Raw genomic sequence first — 21,064 nt, forward strand, 5'->3', positions numbered from 1 at the left:
AGCTGGGAAGAAAAGGAAATGGCCTTTTATAAACCTTTTAGGACATTACAGAAATTTTCAGGAAGTAATAAAAGTGATAATGCCAGTTGTGTCAAAAGATATGTAGCAGGCACACAACAGCCAACAAGGAATTTAAAGTGGGAATACTTGGAATAGGGAGATTCAAGTAGGAGACCAAGTCTTTGTTCTGGTCCCTACAACAGAAAATACATTCTTGTCCAAATATCAGGGATCAGACAATATAAGTGCCAGGATAAGCAAAGTAGGCTGCAAAGTAATATAGGCAGGGAAGAGACGCATATGGATGTATATAAGGAACTGACACCTACTGTAGCCCAATAGTAGTCATCCTGCCACTTAATGTTAGAAATAATCTTACATAGATCCTGGGTATTTTTCACATGAGATGATATCCTGGGTAAATATTCCTTCATTCCTTCAACACAGAATCTATGAAAATTGCCACATTGTACACAAAAGAATGGATGCCAGAGACAATCGGTCTCCCGGGGGGGGGGGGGGGGTCAAATATTTATGTATTTTGGGTATGGCATAAAAGTAAGGATCCTTAATTATCAAATTTTTAACATCTTCTCCTGATAACAGGCTTAACCTTTCACCTCTTTCCAAAATCTCACTTAACTCACTGTTGTATTCACTTACAGGATTACTAGACAGCACTATATAATCTTTGGTTCTTGCGTATTATCGCAACCAGATTTTCGCGGTTGCGGTAATACGTTTGTTTGCCTAGAAATGGATAGTGGGAGTTGTGTTAAGGTGGAATTTGATGTTTTCAATGGGTATGGCTTAGTTTGTCCTTACATTTGGTAAAGTAAATCAACGTGGAGAAAGAGAAGTGAAACTACGTACTGTAAAGTTGGTCACACTGCTGTCGTGCCGCAGAAAATGAAAGATGGACACCTGGGAAATGTTTGGTTGAACTTCTGCTGTTCTGCAACATGGATTACTTATAAGTGTACAATACTTTCTTCAGAGAATAAGGCACAGAGACCTGCAAATCTTTTTTTGGTAAATTGTTGGATTTATTGTTGCAAACTGTTGAATAGAACTGAAGTTAAGGAGAATAAGTAAGCGAATATGTATGTGCACACTTTATAAAGTACTTGTACAATGACGCTGTTCTGTTAAGTGGCAGTCCGATAATAATTTCTTTGGAGTCGTTGACAGTAATGGTTTATTTTTTGGATTCAGATGGTGTTATCCTTGTGGATAGTACTTACTGTTGTTGGACTGTTTAGTGGATGTTTTACGGCAGCATACTTGTGGATTGTTCAGTCGCCGGCTTACTGTTTGGAACGTGCCTAACACATAACAGGACTTGAAAATGTAGTACGAGTGACATGATTTTGGGAACGACTTCAAACAAATCTTAATTTTTCAAATATTACACTGCTATTCCTACCTAAACAAAGTTTTTTTTTTTTAAAGATAACATTGCCTGCGTGATTTTGCATACATTTCTGGTTTAAATTACCCACGGCAAAGAAAGTGGTATTATCACAAAAATCTGGTTGCGATAATACGTAAGTACCTAATCTTCTTTATCCAATAATTCACAAACCATCCCATCATACTGTTTTCTCGACATATTGACCCAATTTCCCCCTTTGTCTGCCTCCTTAAAGACCAAGTCCCTCAAACATGTTCTTAATTTCATCAATTCTAACCACTCTAACTGGGTAAGGTTGAACTTAGGCTTGTTCTTTACAAAATTACAATAGGCAAATTCAACATTCTTCAGTAACACCTGTTCAAAAAGACTTAACAGCTGTTGTGTTGGGTGATTTATTTCCTAGGTTTATAAGGTTCTCCTATGGGCGATACCTTAATATGAAGGAACTGCTTAATAGACCACTTTGGAATAATGAATCTACTAGGGTAGGCATGTATATTTGTGGGAGATGCAAGGTTTACAAGTTTGTTAAAAATCTGTCAGTTACTTTAATCAATGGCAAGAAATTTGAAAATAACAGGTTTTCTTGCAATTTGTGTAGAGTGGTGTATATAATAGGTTGTGGATGTAACCCAACAAAGTGGTACATTGGTGAAACTAAGAGGGCAGTAAAAGTTCAAATTCTAGAACATTTGGGAGACATCAGAAATCAGAATTTTAATAGTCCAGTGGGAGAACATTTTTGCAGGTTTCATGGGGGTGATAATAATGCATTCTTTTTTAGTGTACTTGCCAGCCCTTATAATATTAGAGGTGGTGATCTAAAGTATAGGCCACACAGTTTGGAAAGTAGATTAATTTTAAATGATGGTACTTTATACCCTAGGGGTTTAAATTTGGAGGCAAACATTATGACTGTATAAATGTTGTCATGATATCTTGATAATTTTGATATATTTGATGTGTAGTAGGATTATTTGAATAGTCCCTTTAATATTTAAATGTATATAATTATATAATTATTTAATTGGATAATGATGAGGTGTTTCCAGTGGTTCACTTAGTATAAAAATATGTTGGTGCATCATGTTAATTATCCTTGAAGGCGATATGCTGAGGTACCAGATGCCTGTTTGGTAAGAATAAACGGTAAACACCATCTGTGGATTGTTTTTTTTTGCCCTGTACTTTTACTTAGATTGCAACCACTACAATCACAAAAGTACATCATTTAATGCATCAGAATAATCATTACTTTTTGATTTTATTTTCAGAGGCAACAACAAATGATGCAGCTGCTAGGCAAATAGCAAAGAAGATTTTAGATATTCTTCATATGAGCACACAAAGACCACATTGTTTTAGATCACACTGTTTGGAAACAGATGGTATTGAAGGTAAAACTAAGATAATTTTATTTTATTTTTTCTGCATTATTTACTTCATGTTAAAAGTCCTACTCTTCACAACAATGCTGATGGTATACAGATACAAGTAAATCCAGCATACTGGAGCTCTTTATTTCTATTCTGACATCAGGTGGTCACTGCATTCATCCCCTGCAAGATTAGCACTTCACTAGTAGATGAAAGCCTAGCCCTTATTACTAGATCATATATGTAGGTGATGTATATGTACTCCACAAAACTCTTAATGTATTGTCCAGATGGTGATGGTATGTGCTGCAGAAAACTTAAGAAATGAGAAGGAAACGTAAAGGGAGACTAACAGTTTGATCCTGATAACCTCAATAACAATATATTAAAACACCAAATCACCATATGATTATTTGATGTAAGCAACTAATTTGTTAATAAAATGTAAGACTTATTTATTCATTTATATTAATTGATAAACAATTGATTAATAATACTAAAAAATAAATGAACTTTAATGACAGACAACCTATGTATGGACAATGACAAAAATACATTGCATTGATTATTGATTGAGGCAAGCTTTTATAATTAAGAATGGAAAGTCTTTAATGTTAAGTCAGTGAAATTAATGTTACATAGTTATGAATATAGCTCATTTGGCAAAATGAATAAAACTTTATTTGAAATGAAGTTAGACACAGGTTAAAAAGTACTTTGATCCTCAAAATACAAAAGTATAACCTTAAGACTGGATGAAATGCAACAAACGGTGAGTTAAAGTGAATTTGAAAAAAGAAAACACAGTCTGATTGTAAATGGCTAAACACTGCAAAACCACAAGCAATCAAAGTAACTGCATTGGTCAACTGCTAATCACTTGTTACCAATAATATTATGTTAATCTATTTTTATATGTTTTGGATCAGAAAACTCCCAATTCAGTTTGTTAGCTGTCCTCCAATTATGTCAGAAGGTAGCTCATTGTTGGCTGTCCTGATGGTTTCAGTCCCACCATGACAAGGACAAATCAGTATCATATTAATGGAAAGAGTCCAGGTATGGCTATAAAGTTTGGTAGTGATACCTCATGATAATGATTTCACTTTGGTTTGTGGGTTTTCACACCTGTCAGCTGGTAAAACTATGAACAGTCATAATTAAACATGTGTGTCTCTGCTGCCTGTATGTCTCAAATTAGCTCTCCTTTTTTTGGCCAGATGAATGAGACCCACTTTAAGACTTGATATTTTATTTTCGTCCATAAAGGATGGGTCTCTGGCTTGTGGTTGTCTGGCAGATAAATGACACAGATAATTGTGCTTTAAAAGACTGTGTTAGTCAAAAGGTTGCTTGCTAAAATTTATCATGTATAGATGGCTTGGTTTGCCCTCATAATAGAGAATTGGGTCATGACACATGCTCCAGAAGAGACTGAAGTAATACAGTGGTTCAGTTTAAATGTTACCTAGTTTGAAGTGTCAGACTGAAGTAATACAATGGTTCAGTTTAAATGTTACCTTGTTTTGTAGTGTCAGACTGAAGTAATACAATAATTCAGTTTAAATGTTGCATAGTTTGTATTGTCAGATTGAAGTAAAACAATGGTTCAGTTTAAATGCTACCTAGTTTGTATTGTCAGACTGAAGTAATACAATGGTTCAGTTTAAATGTTACCTAGTTTGTACTGTTGGACTGAAGTAATACAATATACAAATACATGAACTACAGAGTGAACTGGCACCATACCTGTGTGCCCTGTTCAGTCACAGCCTCACCTCAGGCTTTGTCCCTACCGAATGGCACACTGCTACGTCTTCCCTCTCCACAATGGAGGAGCGACTACAAACCCTGGGAACTATCGCCCCATTAGCCTGATGGTCTGATATGTAAAGCTATAGAACACATCATCATGGACCTAATAAACAAGGATATAGGGAATCTCCAAACTCTGGATCCCACACAGTTTGGTTTTATGAAGGGTAGATCATGCCTGCTCAGCCTGGTCGACTTCTGTGAGTCAGTCATTAGAGCTGTGGATGAAAGCAAGGTGGTTCATACAGCCTACATTGGTCTGACCAAGGCCTTTGATACCATTCCCCACTCAGGAATCATAGAAAAACTCACTAAGCTAGGCATCAACCTCTATATCACTAGGTGGGTTGCAAACTGGCTCACAGATAGAAACCACAGTGTTAAAGTAGCTGACTCCAAGTCAGACTGCCGACCAGTCACGACTGGAGTCCCACACAGTTCAGTCATGGGTCCTCTCCTGTTTGGTATCTACTTCTCTGAAATCTAGGCCAACACAAAGGGACTCTGGCTGACAAAGTTCACAGATGATTGCAAGTTGGGAGCTATTATTAACTCCCAAGTGATGTTGACATCCTCCAGGAAGGCCTCATTGAGACCAAAGACTGGTGTCAGAACCATGGCCTTAGGCTCAATGCCAAAAAAATGTGTCGTCATCCTCTTTGGGGAAAACTCGGTTCCCATGAATTACCACATCAATGGTAGTCCACTGAACACAGAAGGAGTTGTAAAGAGATCTGGGAACTCGGGTTGACAGCAACCTCCCTTTTGACCACCAGATTGCCACTGTGGTCAGAAAGTCCTTCTGTGTGGCACATCTCATTACTAAGGGTTTTGCATCCAGGAAGAAAGAGGTCATTCTCTTCCTCTACTCTTCCCTCATTAGGCCAGTCATCAACTACAGTGCCCCATTTGGCATGTACCTCACTAAACACCTGCAACAACTGGAGCAGCTGCAAAACTATCTCACAAAGATGACCCTAGGCCTTAAACAGTTGTCCTATGTGGACACACTTAAAAAACTCCCAACTATTCTCTCTCATATCGCCTACTTAGAGGCAATCTCTGCTTGACTTACAAAGCCATGTCTGACCCAGTTCTGTTAGAAATGCTACTTCTAAAGAAGTCCCAATCCCTCCACACCACATGCTCCAGAGGACTCAACCTCATTACCACAATCAACAGAACATACTGGAGTGACAGGTTCATAATGCAGTGACTGCCCATGAAATGGAATAGACTTCCCATACATGTCAAACAGAGCACATCACTGGCCCCTCACTGGCCCTCTTCAAGAGGAATCCTGATGAGTGGATGGGAAATAGAAAATTCGTTCCAGTGATGACTCCAGTGGCTCTACTCGACAAAGACACTGGAAACTAATGTCGGGTGGCAAGATGCCAGGGTGGCTAGGGGCTAGGCTTGTAAAGGCTCCAGGGCCATTAGCCTAGTACACACCTATGAACAATGGTTCAGTTTAAATGTTGTGTACTTTGTACTGTCACACTGAAGTAATACAAAGGTTCAGTTTAAATGGTACCTAGTTTGTACTGTCAGACTGAAGTAATGCGATGGTTCAGTTTAAATGTTACCTAATTTGTAGTGTCAGACTGAAGTAATGCAATGATTCAGTTTAAATGTTGCTTAGTTTGTACTGTCAGACTGAAGTAATGCAGTGGTTCAGTTTAAATGCTACCTAGTTTGTAGAGTCAGACTGAAGTAATACAATGGTTCAGTTTAAATATTACCTAGTTTGTAGTGCCAGACCGAAGTAATACAATGGTTCAGTTTAAAAGTTGTATGGTTTGTACTGTCAGACTGAAGTAATACAATGATTCAGTTTAAGTGTCACCTAGTTTGTACTATCAGACTGAAGTAATACAATAGTTCAATTTAAATGTTACCTAGTTTGTACTGTCAGACTGAAGTAGTACAATGGTTCAGTTTAAATGTTACCTAGTTTGTAGTGTCAGACGGAAGTACTACAATGGTTCACTTTAAATGTTACCTAGTTTGTACTGTCAGACTTAAGTAATACAGTGGTTCAGTTTAAATGTTACCTACACTAGTATGTACTGTCAGGCTGAAGTAATGCAATGATTCAGTTTAAATGTTACCTAGTTTGCAATGTCAGACTGAAGTAATACAATGGTTCAGTTTAAATGTTACTTAGTTTGTAGTGTCAGACTAAAGTAATACAATGGTTCAATTTAAATGTTACCAGTAAAGATGCGGAATAATAGAAGACACAAGCCACTCGACCAACGTAAAACAAATTTAATACAATCCAAATAAGTTTAGCGCTTTCAACTGTACCAACACAGTCTTCTTCAGAACACTTAATAACGTTGTAAAATCACATTATATACTCTCATGACTTCACAGAATTTAAAATCCCCGCCAAAACCCTTAAAGCTACAGTGTAAATATACCTAAATATATGTATATACATGCATTTGTATGTATTATTAATATACTGTAGATGTTAATCATGTGCATTAAAAACTTGATAAATTAAAAATAAAATGTTAATTTATTGCTAAAAAAGGCTTTATACTGATGTGGTCATTTATTCCAGGAGTTCTAGTGGCATCGGTGTAAATCTGCCATTTACTTTAACATAAGGCTAATAACATTTTCCAGTTGCCTCCCCACAAGGAACAATGAACTTGATCAATAATGGTAAATAAAAATTTATGGTGACTACCTTTGTCAAGGATGTGTCTAGATAAGGCATTATTACTGTCCTGCTTCTGAATTCTATAATAGTGTTCATATATACGTTTTTTGAGAGTACGCTCTGTTTTTCCTATATAGTAGGCAGAGCAGGACATACATGTAGCCAGATATACCACTTGCTTTGTGTTACAATTACCTTTCCTACACTTAATTATTGTACGGTTGATGTCTTTTAAGTTGGATAGTGGTGTCTTCATTAATAGATCTACACTGATTACAAGACCCGCATTTTCGGGTACCACTGTGTATATTTGCATCTGCATAGCCAGTATTTGTTTTTTCTAATAATCTTTTCAGATTGGGGGCCGTCTTGTATACACATTTAGGTAAAGGATCCCAATCCTGTCCCATATTATGTTCAGTAAATACATCCCAATGTCTCTGTAGGATCTCTTTAATAGTATGCACAGAGGGTGTATATGTTAAAACACATACTCTACCTATTGGTGTAACACCATTGGTAGCCTATCTTGTCCTATTGGCTGGACTAATTAGATCCAACTGTCCTAATAGTGGACAATATTTACTTCCCCATTCCTTAGTTACATATTCAGTAATATCCTTAAGCATGTATTCAGGATATGCACGCTTTTGGAAAAGATTGTAAATATTCAGTATTTCCTTCTCAAACATCTCTAATGTTGATGTCATCCTAGCAGCTCTTATGCATTGCCCTTTAACCACATTACGAAATATATATGGTGGATGATTGCTGGTGTAATGTATATAATCATTAGAAAATGTTGGTTTCCGATAAATGCTGGTGGAAAATCCATCATGCTGGTGACTAATCAACACATCTAAGAAGGAAATCTGTTGTGCATTGAAATCATGTGTGAACCTAAGAAATGTTGTAGACTCGTTCAAAAAATTCATGAACTCGTCAATCTTGTCAGTGGGTGCCTTCCATAATATGAAAAGATCATCTAGATATCCCACGTAAAATTCTATGTCCTCATAATATTTACTAGTGAACAGATGTTCTAGTTCCCATGACAACATCACAAGATTCGCAAAAATGGGAGCGCAAGACGCACCCATGGCGACACCTTGTGTCTGTCTGAAAAATTCACCCTGAAAAGCGATATAGTTGTGATCTAAAACCACTGACATCATATCACAGATTAAACAAATTTTGTCCCAACTATAACCAGAATAAAGTCTTAAACTATTGGCAAAATATTCCAGACCTATATCCTTAGGGATACATGAAAATAAATCAATGACATCTATTGTCAAAAAAGTCAAGTTGGCATTCCACTTATCCCTAGTAAGTTTTCTTAAAAAGTCCCATGAATCCTTGATGAGATGTGGGATCTCAAAATATATATGTTTTAACCATGTGTCAATAAGGACACCTATATTGTAAGTTTTTGAGTGGGAGCCTGACACAATGGGTCTAAATGGTGGTTGATCAATGGATTTGTGGATTTTAGGTATCCCTACCATTTTAGCCATAATAGGGTAGTCTTGCTTTAAGAATGTATAAATCTCATTGGCGATCCTACTATCAATAAGATATTCCTCTAAAGCAAGATCTATTCTTTTATATCCGATGTTAATTTGATTTATAGAAATACCTTCATAATTCCCAGACCCATGTAGTATATTGTGTATACTTGTGTTGTACTCATCTGTGTGAAATACAACTACCCCACCCCTCTTGTCAGGCTTCATGATGCGTATGTCCTTGTTGTTTATACACCTATCAAGACAGCTTCTTTCATCTTCAGTGAGATTGTCATCTAAGGTGTCACCATAATGTTTCTTGTTGTGGTGATGTAACCAATATATATCCTTACATACCAAATATTCATAGTTCTTAACTTGCGGATGGGGATTTGGAATGTATGTGCTTTTTTGTTTGAGTTTAAATTCGGTCGCTTCCATCAAATTGTTGTGAGTGGCATCCCTATCATCTTTGTTAGCTTTATCAAATTGTGCCGCTAAATTCAACCTTCTGCAAAATAATTTTACTTCTTTTATTTTGTCTACTAAATTATTATGAGTGCTGGGGATGAATTTCATCCCTTTACTCATAAGACTAAAAAAGGCTGCATCAATTTCCATATCAGTATAGTTATAAACATTGAACCCATTGTATGTGTTTAAAATATTTTTATTCTGAAAAGTGTGAATATAAGTTGTATTGGGAGTATCCTTAACTTCCACTCCCTGTGGACTCATAAGTCTCTCAATGCATCTTTATAAGTTGTATTGGGAATCTTGTGATGTTGTCATGGGAGCTAGAACATCTGTTCACTAGTAAATATTATGAGGACATAGAATTTTACGTGAGATATCTAGATGATCTCTTCATATTATGGAAGGCACCCACTGACAAGATTGATGAGTTATGAATTTTTTGAACGAGTCTACAACATTTCTTAGGTTCACACATGATTTCAATGCACAACAGATTTCCTTCTTAGATGTGTTGATTAGTCACCAGCATGATGGATTTTCCACCAGCATTTATAGGAAACCAACATTTTCTAATGATTATATACATTATGCCAGCAATCATCCACCATATATATTTTGTAATGTGGTTAAAGGGCAATGCATACGAGCTGCTAGGATGACATCAACATTAGAGATGTTTGAGAAGGAAATACTGAATATTTACAATCTTTTCCAAAAGCGTGCATATCCTGAATACATGCTTAAGGATATTACTGAATATGTAACTAAGGAATGGGGAAGTAAATATTGTCCACTATTAGGACAGTTGGATCTAATTAGTCCAGCCAATAGGACAAGACAGGCTACCAATGGTGTTACACCAATAGGTAGAGTATGTGTTTTAACATATACACCCTCTGTGCATACTATTAAAGAGATCCTACAGAGACATTGGGATGTATTTACTGAACATAATATGGGACAGGATTGGGATCCTTTACCTAAATGTGTATACAAGACGGCCCCCAATCTGAAAAGATTATTAGAAAAAACAAATACTGGCTATGCAGATGCAAATATACACAGTGGTACCCGAAAATGCGGGTCTTGTAATCAGTGTAGATATATTAATGAAGACACCACTATCCAACTTAAAGACATCAACCGTACAATAATTAAGTGTAGGAAAGGTAATTGTAACACAAAGCAAGTGGTATATCTGGCTACATGTATGTCCTGCTCTGCCTACTATATAGGAAAAACAGAGCGTACTCTCAAAAAACGTATATATGAACACTATTATAGAATTCAGAAGCAGGACAGTAATAATGCCTTATCTAGACACATCCTTGACAAAGGTAGTCACCATAAATTTTTATTTACCATTATTGATCAAGTTCATTGTTCCTTGTGGGGAGGCAACTGGAAAATGTTATTAGCCTTATGTGAAAGTAAATGGCAGATTTACACCGATGCCACTAGAACTCCTGGAATAAATGACCACATCAGTATAAAGCCTTTTTTAGCAATAAATTAACATTTTATTTTTAATTTATCAAGTTTTTAATGCACATGATTAACATCTACAGTATATTAATAATATATACAAATGCATGTATATACATATATTTAGGTATATTTACACTGTAGCTTTAAGGGTTTTGGCGGGGATTTTAAATTCTGTGAAGTCATGAGAGTATATAATGTGATTTTACAACGTTAAGTGTTCTGAAGAAGACTGTGTTGGTACAGTTGAAAGCGCTAAACTTATTTGGATTGTATTAAATTTGTTTTACGTTGGTCGAGTGGCTTGTGTCTTCTATTATTCCGCATCTTTACTGGTTACATTGTCATTGTTCCTTTCTGTTGGTGCATTTTGTCGTTTGGAAGATGTTGGAACCTGTGGAAAACCAGCCTACTTCATTGTCCAACGAGGGTGAGAATACATCTAAAAACTCTAACAACTCAGAAGTTCTAAGTACTTTACGTGCCGATGTTACGGCTTTACAAAAAGAGGTTCATCAGTTATTAGCATTGGTCACTAATTTAGTGACTGTCAGTAAAGAAAGATCGCTACATGTTTCGGATACGGAACCTGTTTCTGTGATACCAGAGGGAAGAAATACACCGGTTCCGGTTTTTGGAACTTCCACCAGAGACGGACTCGCTACACCAGATAGGCAAATGCCAGCCTTATTCAAACACACAGAAGGGATCCAAACAAGTAGCTTAGATCTACATAATGAACCTTTTGGTGCTCAGCCCGAACGTTTCAATTCACCACCTGTTTTGGATATACAAAAAAGGAACGACTATCATATTAGTTCGCCTTTGCAGGATTTTACTTTTGATTTCAGTTTTGGGAAATTACGCAAAGAAGCAGAAAGAACTGGTGCACGCCCCAAATCTAACACAGAGGTTAAGACTTATGTTAACAACAAACGAAAAGAGATACAAGGACACAGAGGTACTGTTTCTAAAGGTAATGTAGTTCATGATTTAGATGGTCCTAAAAAAGATAAAAAAGACAAATGTGTACAAGGCGAATGTATTGTACTTGAACACCACAAGTGCAATACACTGAATGGGCCTCACGAGGGTCTCATTCAACAATTTTTAGGTGATTGCTATGATTTTAATGATGTAGAAAGGGGACAATTTCATAATGCCAAGTCTTATGTACAGAAAAACAGTTCTTTGAAAGATACAATATATGATTTTGGTAAAAAATTGTTATCTTTTAAAAATACTAAAATTGATATAGCTTACTTATCTCAGTGTTTGCAGTCTAATATTGTGCCTAAGCGAATTAGATTTTTCAAGTTACCCTTAGGAATTGTTTATAATTCTGTTTATAATTCTGACATTATGAATGAATTTAATGAATTATTTGATGGATTTGGTTTTTCTTATATTAGACTATTAATCAAACACCATGATGAAAAACTTATCAGTTTAGCTAATGAAATAGAATGCATTAATCATAGTATAGTTAAACACAATGATTTTGACATGTGGAAAGAGTTATACACTAAACAGTTTACAATAGCTGAGAATAATGCACACATTATATATGAGAGGAAAAATAGAAAAATGAGGCGGGATTTGGAACTTTACAAATCCAATCGAGCGTACATTTGGCCATCAGATAGAACACATGAAACCGGACAATATGACAATGATTTTAGACAAAAGCGTTATGGCTCATACAGAGATGAAAATTTTCAAGGGGGACGTTTTTTTCCAGCCAGAAATGTACGTCCACAGTGGACCAAACAAAAGAGATGAGTAGCTCCATATCTAACTATAATAGTGATAACAGATGCATTGAGAGACTTATGAGTCCACAGGGAGTGGAAGTTAAGGATACTCCCAATACAACTTATATTCACACTTTTCAGAATAAAATATTTTAAACACATACAATGGGTTCAATGTTTATAACTATACTGATATGGAAATTGATGCAGCCTTTTTTAGTCTTATGAGTAAAGGGATGAAATTCATCCCCAGCACTCATAATAATTTAGTGGACAACATAAAAGAAGTAAAATTATTTTGCAGAAGGTTGAATTTAGCGGCACAATTTGATAAAGCTAACAAAGATGATAGGGATGCCACTCACAACAATTTGATGGAAGCAACCGAATTTAAACTCAAACAAAAAAGCACATACATTCCAAATCCCCATCCGCAAGTTAAGAACTATGAATATTTGGTATGTAAGGATATATATTGGTTACATCACCACAACAAGAAACATTATGGTGACACCTTAGATGACAATCTCACTGAAGATGAAAGAAGCTGTCTTGATAGGTGTATAAACAACAAGGACATACGCATCATGAAGCCTGACAAGGGGGGTGGGGTAGTTGTATTTCACACAGATGAGTACAACACAAGTATACACAATATACTACATGGGTCTGGGAATTATGAAGGTATTTCTATAAATCAAATTAACATTGGATATAAAAGAATAGATCTTGCTTTAGAGGAATATCTTATTGATAGTAGGATCGCCAATGAGATTTATACATTCTTAAAACAAGACTACCCTATTATGGCTAAAATGGTAGGGATACCTAAAATCCACAAATCCATTGATCAACCACCATTTAGACCCATTGTGTCAGGCTCCCACTCAAAAACTTACAATATAGGTGTCCTTATTGACACATGGTTAAAACATATATATTTTGAGATCCCGCATCTCGTCAAGGATTCATGGGACTTTTTAAGAAAACTTACTAGGGATAAGTGGAATGCCAACTTGACTTTTTTGACAATAGATGTCATTGATTTATTTTCATGTATCCCTAAGGATATAGGTCTGGAATATTTTGCCAATAGTTTAAGACTTTATTCTGGTTATAGTTGAGACAAAATTTGTTTAATCTGTGATATGATGTCAGTGGTTTTAGATCACAACTATATCGCTTTTCAGGGTGAATTTTTCAGACAGACACAAGGTGTCGCCATGGGTGCGTCTTGCGCTCCCATTTTTGCGAATCTTGTGATGTTGTCATGGGAACTAGAGCATCTGTTCACTAATAAATATTATGAGGACATAGAATTTTACGTGAGATATCTAGATGATCTCTTCATATTATGGAAGGCACCCACTGACAAGATTGAGTTCATGAATTTTTTGAACGAGTCTACAACATTTCTTAGGTTCACACATGATTTCAATGCACAACAGATTTCCTTCTTAGATGTGTTGATTAGTCACCAGCATGATGGATTTTCCACCAGCATTTATAGGAAACCAACATTTTCTAATGATTATATACATTATACCAGCAATCATCCACCATATATATTTTGTAATGTGGTTAAAGGGCAATGCATACGAGCTGCTAGGATGACATCAACATTAGAGATGTTTGAGAAGGAAATACTGAATATTTACAATCTTTTCCAAAAGCATGCATATCCTGAATACATGCTTAAGGATATTACTGAATATGTAACTAAGGAATGGGGAAGTAAATATTGTCCACTATTAGGACAGTTGGATCTAATTAGTCCAGCCAATAGGACAAGACAGGCTACCAATGGTGTTACACCAATAGGTAGAGTATGTGTTTTAACATATACACCCTCTGTGCATACTATTAAAGAGATCCTACAGAGACATTGGGATGTATTTACTGAACATAATATGGGACAGGATTGGGATCCTTTACCTAAATGTGTATACAAGACGGCCCCCAATAGGTAGAGTATGTGTTTTAACATATACACCCTCTGTGCATACTATTAAAGAGATCCTACAGAGACATTGGGATGTATTTACTGAACATAATATGGGACAGGATTGGGATCCTTTACCTAAATGTGTATACAAGACGGCCCCCAATCTGAAAAGATTATTAGAAAAAACAAATACTGGCTATGCAGATGCAAATATACACAGTGGTACCCGAAAATGTGGGTCTTGTAATCAGTGTAGATCTATTAATGAAGACACCACTATCCAGCTTAAAGACATCAACCGTACAATAATTAAGTGTAGGAAAGGTAATTGTAACACAAAGCAAGTGGTATATCTGGCTACATGTATGTCCTGCTCTGCCTACTATATAGGAAAAACAGAGCGTACTCTCAAAAAACGTATATATGAACACTATTATAGAATTCAGAAGCAGGACAGTAATAATGCCTTATCTAGACACATCCTTGACAAAGGTAGTCACCATAAATTTTTATTTACCATTATTGATCAAGTTCATTGTTCCTTGTGGGGAGGCAACTGGAAAATGTTATTAGCCTTATGTGAAAGTAAATGGCAGATTTACACCGATGCCACTAGAACTCCTGGAATAAATGACCACATCAGTATAAAGCCTTTTTTAGCAATAAATTAACATTTTATTTTTAATTTATCAAGTTTTTAATGCACATGATTAACATCTACAGTATATTAATAATATATACAAATGCATGTATATACATATATTTAGGTATATTTACACTGTAGCTTTAAGGGTTTTGGCGGGGATTTTAAATTCTGTGAAGTCATGAGAGTATATAATGTGATTTTACAACGTTATTAAGTGTTCTGAAGAAGACTGTGTTGGTACAGTTGAAAGAGCTAAACTTATTTGGATTGTATTAAATTTGTTTTACGTTGGTCGAGTGGCTTGTGTCTTCTATTATTCCGCATCTTTACTGGTTACATTGTCGTTGTTCCTTTCTGTGGGTCAATTTAAATGTTACGTAGTTTGTGCTGTCAGAGTGAAGTAGCACAATAGTTCATTTTAAATCGTCTGTAGTGTCTAGTGGAAACACTGATAACATGCACTTGTCAGCTATGTTTCTGTCTGATGTATGAACTTTGTGGTCAGTACATCATAACATACTCTCCAGGTGTGCCCTTGTTTTAGTATGTTAGCAGTACAATTGGTTTACTGAACACAAGCAGAACTGTGTAGCGTAGCAGTGTTATAGACAGAGAGTCATACAGGGAAAAGGTCATGTAGATTTTTTTGCCTTACAGTTTGTTTGTAAGCAATTCTTTTACTTGTGCATTTGTCAAAGTAAAACTGGATATAGAAAATATAGACTGCGATCTGCTACTAATATCAGGCAGTGTTGGAAAACTACTGCAGCTGGTGTTTAACTGCATCTGAAGGGGCTTTTCAGATTTAAGTCACACATGAATACATTTATATTTGCATTTCATATTACAGTTTGAATAAGTCAAACTTAATTATTTTTAAAATGTTTAATTTAATTGGCCAAAGTACCTCTGTTCTTTTTTCTTTCATTAGCCGTAATGACTATGCGATGATGAATATGCTCAGCATTTCTTAGACCTTGTTAATACCAATGCACTGGAGAAAATTGTGAAGCTAACCACCAGAGGCTTTCATACCCCATCCTTGTTCTTACCAACCTAGTCCCCACCCCCACATCTCCTCATTCCTGGTTAACTCTGATCACAAATCAGTTATCTTCTATGTCAGACCTAGTGGTACCAGGTTAACTAGTACAAACATTTTAGCTAACTAGTTAGCATTCAAGCAAACTAATACAAACATTACAGGTATATACCGCCTTTGTATTTCGCAACTTGATCTGGGTGACCTATCACTCCAAGCCATGTTACGCAGGTAGAAAATTGGAAACCATACTTTGCCTGTACAGAAATAATTACTTCCTGAGTAGTGATGTGTTTACTGAGTCACTACTGATATGTATGAATATTTTCTGTTTGGCTACATTATTCCTATGTGATTTTCCACATATCTGCTTTATTTTTCTTGAGCATAATGGATTCCTCATTTTGCATTTGTATTTAGTTAGCTTGCAGTTGTCTTATTGTATTTGCCTATGGCCAGGTTGTGGCTGAAAAGGGTCTTTGATCAGTCCAGTTACTTGGTTAACAAAGCAGAATAAAATAAATAAATAAATCAAATAAAGATTCATTGACCAGGTTTACTGATGACTGCAAGCTGAGCACTGTTATCCACTCATCCACTGATACTAAACTTGTCCAAAAAGGGCTGGAATATGCACATACCTGGTGTACTGAAAATGGTTTCAAACTGAATGTAAACAAGTACAGCATTGTAACACTAAGTAAAACAGCTGTTCACACCAGATATGTTATAAGTGGTACTTTTCTTCAAAGAGATATGGTTATAAGACATCTGGGTACATATGTGGACAATTCTCTCTCATTCAGTCATCATGATTGCACCATAGTCAGGAAATCCATCTATCTGGTCCAGTTAATTTCCAAGGGAATATATTCAAGATCTAAAGATGTCATCTTGCTGTTGTACTCTTTCCTTATCAGAGCCATCATTAAACACAATGTACCCTTTGGTATGTAAAAATCAAAACTCAACTGGAAAGGCTTTGATGACTTTCAACCCCCCCCCCCCAAAAAAAATTAAAGGTTTTCAATCTTTCTAGGCAAGTGATCACAGGAACCATTACATGCCTAGCCATATACATGTAAACCTTTAAGCCTACAAATTGAAAAGTTCATAACATCCTTTGCAAGCACTTAATAGTGCTCACCTCCTAAATTGCACAGGGCTGTACAGGGTAACACTAGTGCAGGTTTGTGTCTACCCATACATTCATCAAGACCAACTTTAAAGGTAGCCAAAGAAATACCATCTTTTACCTATAGTGATAATTTATTCTGTAGGGTGAAAATACAGTGAGTTAGGAACCTATTCCTCCAGCAATTCTTGTTTAGTTGTTGCAGATTTGAGTCCTTAGTGTGGGTGTTTGTAAAGCAACTGGTTTTGTAAAAAAAAAAAAAAAAACAGTAGGCCAAATAGGATTTGACCTTTCATGGCCCAAAAAAGTGAGACACAGGTTACCCCAAATCAGTTCATAGGTTAGTGAGGATAAGGAGAGTCATGCTAATCTATCAAGACAGTCGAAGTATTTAAAGCCTTTAATTTTCTTGTTTAGAAATCTTTGAGGCCTTTTCAGTTCAGCACTTTATTTGGGTTTCTACATACCGAAGGGGACATTATATTCAATGATGGGTCTAATAAGGGAAGATTACACTGGTAGGATGACTTCTCTGGCTCTTGAAGATATAACCATGGAAATTAACTAGGCAGTATAGAAGGGGGTTTCCTGACTATGGATGAAACAAGATGACTGAATGAGAGTTGCCCACATAAGCACCCATGTCTCTTATGTTAAAAATGGCACTTCTCTTCAAACAAGTGCAGTCATATGAGATGGGAGCAGCTTTTTTGCTGTATACTACTATGCTTCATTTTGCATTTGGCTTGAGAAAGTTTATGCATTTATGAGGATATTTTATCACTTACTAGAGCTGTTCACTATTAGCAGATGAGCATATAATAGTGTCCAGCTTACAGTCATCAACAAATTGGCCAATCACATTTGTGGAATATTGGCTTGGATGCCTGTGAAATAAGTATCAAACAGGAGAGGGTCTATCACTGATCCCGGTGGTACTCCACTAGTTACAATTTTATGTTCAAAGAGGGTTCTGGCATTTGCAGACCAGGAAACAGTGTAAGTGATTACAATGTGCTTGTTTAATTTTTAATTATAGCTGCATGAGCATGGTGTCAAACGCCTTGACCATGTCAAGATAAACACTCTGCACAAAATAAACACTATCCACAGCCTCTGTAACCTTGTCAACGAATTTTACTAGGTTCAGGAGACAGAACCTACCCTTCACAAAACCAGACAGCTAGGAGGCGTAGATCAAGTAAGTTGCCCATAAAGGGGTTCTGCTGTATGTTCCATGGCTTTGCATACAAGTCTGATGAGGCTAATGGGCCTATAAAGAAGCCACTCATAGTAGTTCTCAAAAACCCTGAGGATAGGCTAAGGTTGAACATTTTAAGTAGAGGCTGAAAGGCACTTATATTGACTGGTTCCATGGAAGCACATATCAATTGGGGATGAAAAAATCCTCACAATACTCAGCCAGCTGGTGGGTTTTGTGCCACCAAAAACAGTACGAGGACAATCTCCATCATTAGCATACTAAGTATACTTTTAGCAAAATATGATGATCCTGTTTCTATCAGTTCCATAACTGCATAAATTGACACAGGTTCAAATTTGGATTTATTTCTCAAGTTCACTTACTTAAAATATCAGTGAGATTGTCCATTTCACTGTTGAATTAGTGCGAAAATTAAATTTTGCTTTCTTTTTTAGATCAGATGTAAATGCTTTATGCCAATTGCCCACTCCATATATGACCATAAATTCAAATAGAGGGGTAACATTTAAAATAATACTTTAATTTTTCCATTAATTTCTAATGACCAAATGACTCAGTCTATTCAAATCACAATTAAATGTATTCTCTTCAGAAAACTGAACTACATTCAGTTCATGATACTAAATAATGTGTACCTTACCCCGACACAAATAAACAAATTTAAACCTACTTCATCCCCCTTATGTCTACATTGTTCATAGGGAGGTACTAGGCTATCAGCCCAAGGTTCTGTGTAAGCCTAGCCAACAAGGTTCCCTGGCTTATGCCACCCAAGAAAGTTATTTTCCTGTACCACTGTCAAGCAGAGACACAGAAGTGATCCTCAGGGTGTATTTCCTATTTCCCATCCACTCATCAAGATTTTTCTTGAAGAGTGTTAATAAAGAACTTTGCTTGACATAGATGGGTAGCCTGTTCCAGAGTATGGGAAGGCTCTGGGACAGGAATCTATCCCTCCAGCATATCCTGTTTATTGTGGTGACAAGGTTTAGGTCCCTGGAGCGTGTAGCTCGGAGGGATTGGGATTTCTTTAGGTGTAGCATGTCCAACAGCTCTGGGTGTGACATAGCTTTATATGTTAGGCAGAGAACACCTCGGAGTAGGCGATATGCTATGGAGTAAAGCTGGAGTTTTTTGAGGGAGTCAGTGTAGGGCATTTGTTTGAGGCCAGTAATCTTCTTTGTGAGGTACGTCTGTGGCCTTTCCAGTTGCTGCAGATGTCTTGAGGTACATTGCAAAAGGGGCGTTGTACTCTGTAATGGGTCTAATGAGTGTCGAGTAGAGGGGAACAATGACCTCTTTTTTCCTGGATGAGAACCCTTTTATGATGAGGTGTGCCACGTAGAAGGACTTCCTGACTACTGTGGTGATGTGACTATCAAAGGAGAGACTACTGTCCACCTGGGTCCCAAGGTCTCTTATCACACATTCGGTGTTAAGTAGATTGCTGCCTATGTGGTAGTTCATGGGTGCAGAGTTTTTACCAAAGGGGATGACACTGCACCTTTTGGCATTGAGCTTGAGGCCATGGCTCTGACACCAGGCATCTGTCTCAGCGTGGCCCTTCTGTAGGATGTCCACATCATTTGGGGACTTGACAATGTCTCCTAGTTTGCAGTCATCTGCAAGCTTCGTTAGCCAGAGGCCTTCTGTGTTAGCCTGTACTTCAGAGAAGTAGATACCAAACAGGAGAGTTCCCAGGACGGAACCCTGTGGTACTCCACTTGTCACTAGTTTGAGGTCAGATTTCGAGTCTGCAACTTTTACAGTGTGGGTTCTGTCAGTGAGCCAGTTGGCAACCCATCTTGTGACATAGGGATTTATACCTAGTTTAGTGAGTTTAGCTATAATTCCAGAATGGGGAATGGTGTCGAAAGCCTTGGCGAGGTCAAGATAGGCTGTGTGAACCACCTTACCCTCATCTACGGCTTTGGTGACTGCCTCAAAGAAGTCAGTCAGGTTCAGGAGGCATGATCTGCCTTTCACAAACCTGAACTGGGTGGGATCCAGAGTTTGGAGGTTACCAATGTCTTTGTTTATGAGTTCATTGATGATACGTTCCATGGCCTTGCAGACCAGGCTCGTCAGGCTAATAGGTCAATAGTTTGCAGGATCATTGGTGGCTCCCCCTTTGTGGAGTGGGATAACTGTTGCTCCGCACCATTCAGTGGGCACAAGGCCTGATGCGAGGCTATTATTGAACATGGTGCTTAAGTGGGGAGCCAGTTCGTTCCGAAGTTCGTATAAAACGTAGCCAGGAATGTTGTGATTTTGTGATTTTGGCTTTAGAGAGTGCAGCTATTACCTGCGTAGAATCTGCATTCTTCCTGTATAGATATGGGCCCTTAGGGGGTGGGGTGGGGTGGGGTGGGGGTTAAAGTTAGCACTGAACCTATCTGCCAGGATGTTGGCAATATCAGTTGGTTCTGTAATTTTCGTGCCGTTGTGCTGTAACTCAGAGCAGATCTGGGTGTTGCCATTGAGATTCTTGACATAGCTATAGAATGCTTTGTGGTTGTCCTTTGAATTAGTGGTGATTTTGTTTTCATAGCTAGCTTTGTA

The 21,064-nt window shown here is 37.0% G+C and overlaps 1 protein-coding gene across 3 annotated transcripts in view; it reads left to right on the top strand.

Annotated features, from left to right (window-relative positions):
- BCL2L14 (BCL2 like 14) overlaps window positions 1-21,064 on the top strand; it is a 554,792-nt gene that overhangs the window by 404,185 nt on the left and 129,543 nt on the right. For all 3 annotated transcript variants that reach the window (XM_044088128.1, XM_044088125.1, XM_044088126.1), the window contains exon 3: window positions 2,692-2,814. In XM_044088128.1, the coding sequence (XP_043944063.1) occupies window positions 2,692-2,814 (123 nt within the window). The remainder of the gene's footprint in view (window positions 1-2,691; window positions 2,815-21,064) is intronic.

The sequence above is a fragment of the Protopterus annectens genome, chromosome 11.part0, assembly GCF_019279795.1.
Source record: "Protopterus annectens isolate FY-2018-M chromosome 11.part0, PAN1.0, whole genome shotgun sequence".
Lineage (NCBI taxonomy): Eukaryota > Metazoa > Chordata > Ceratodontiformes > Protopteridae > Protopterus > Protopterus annectens.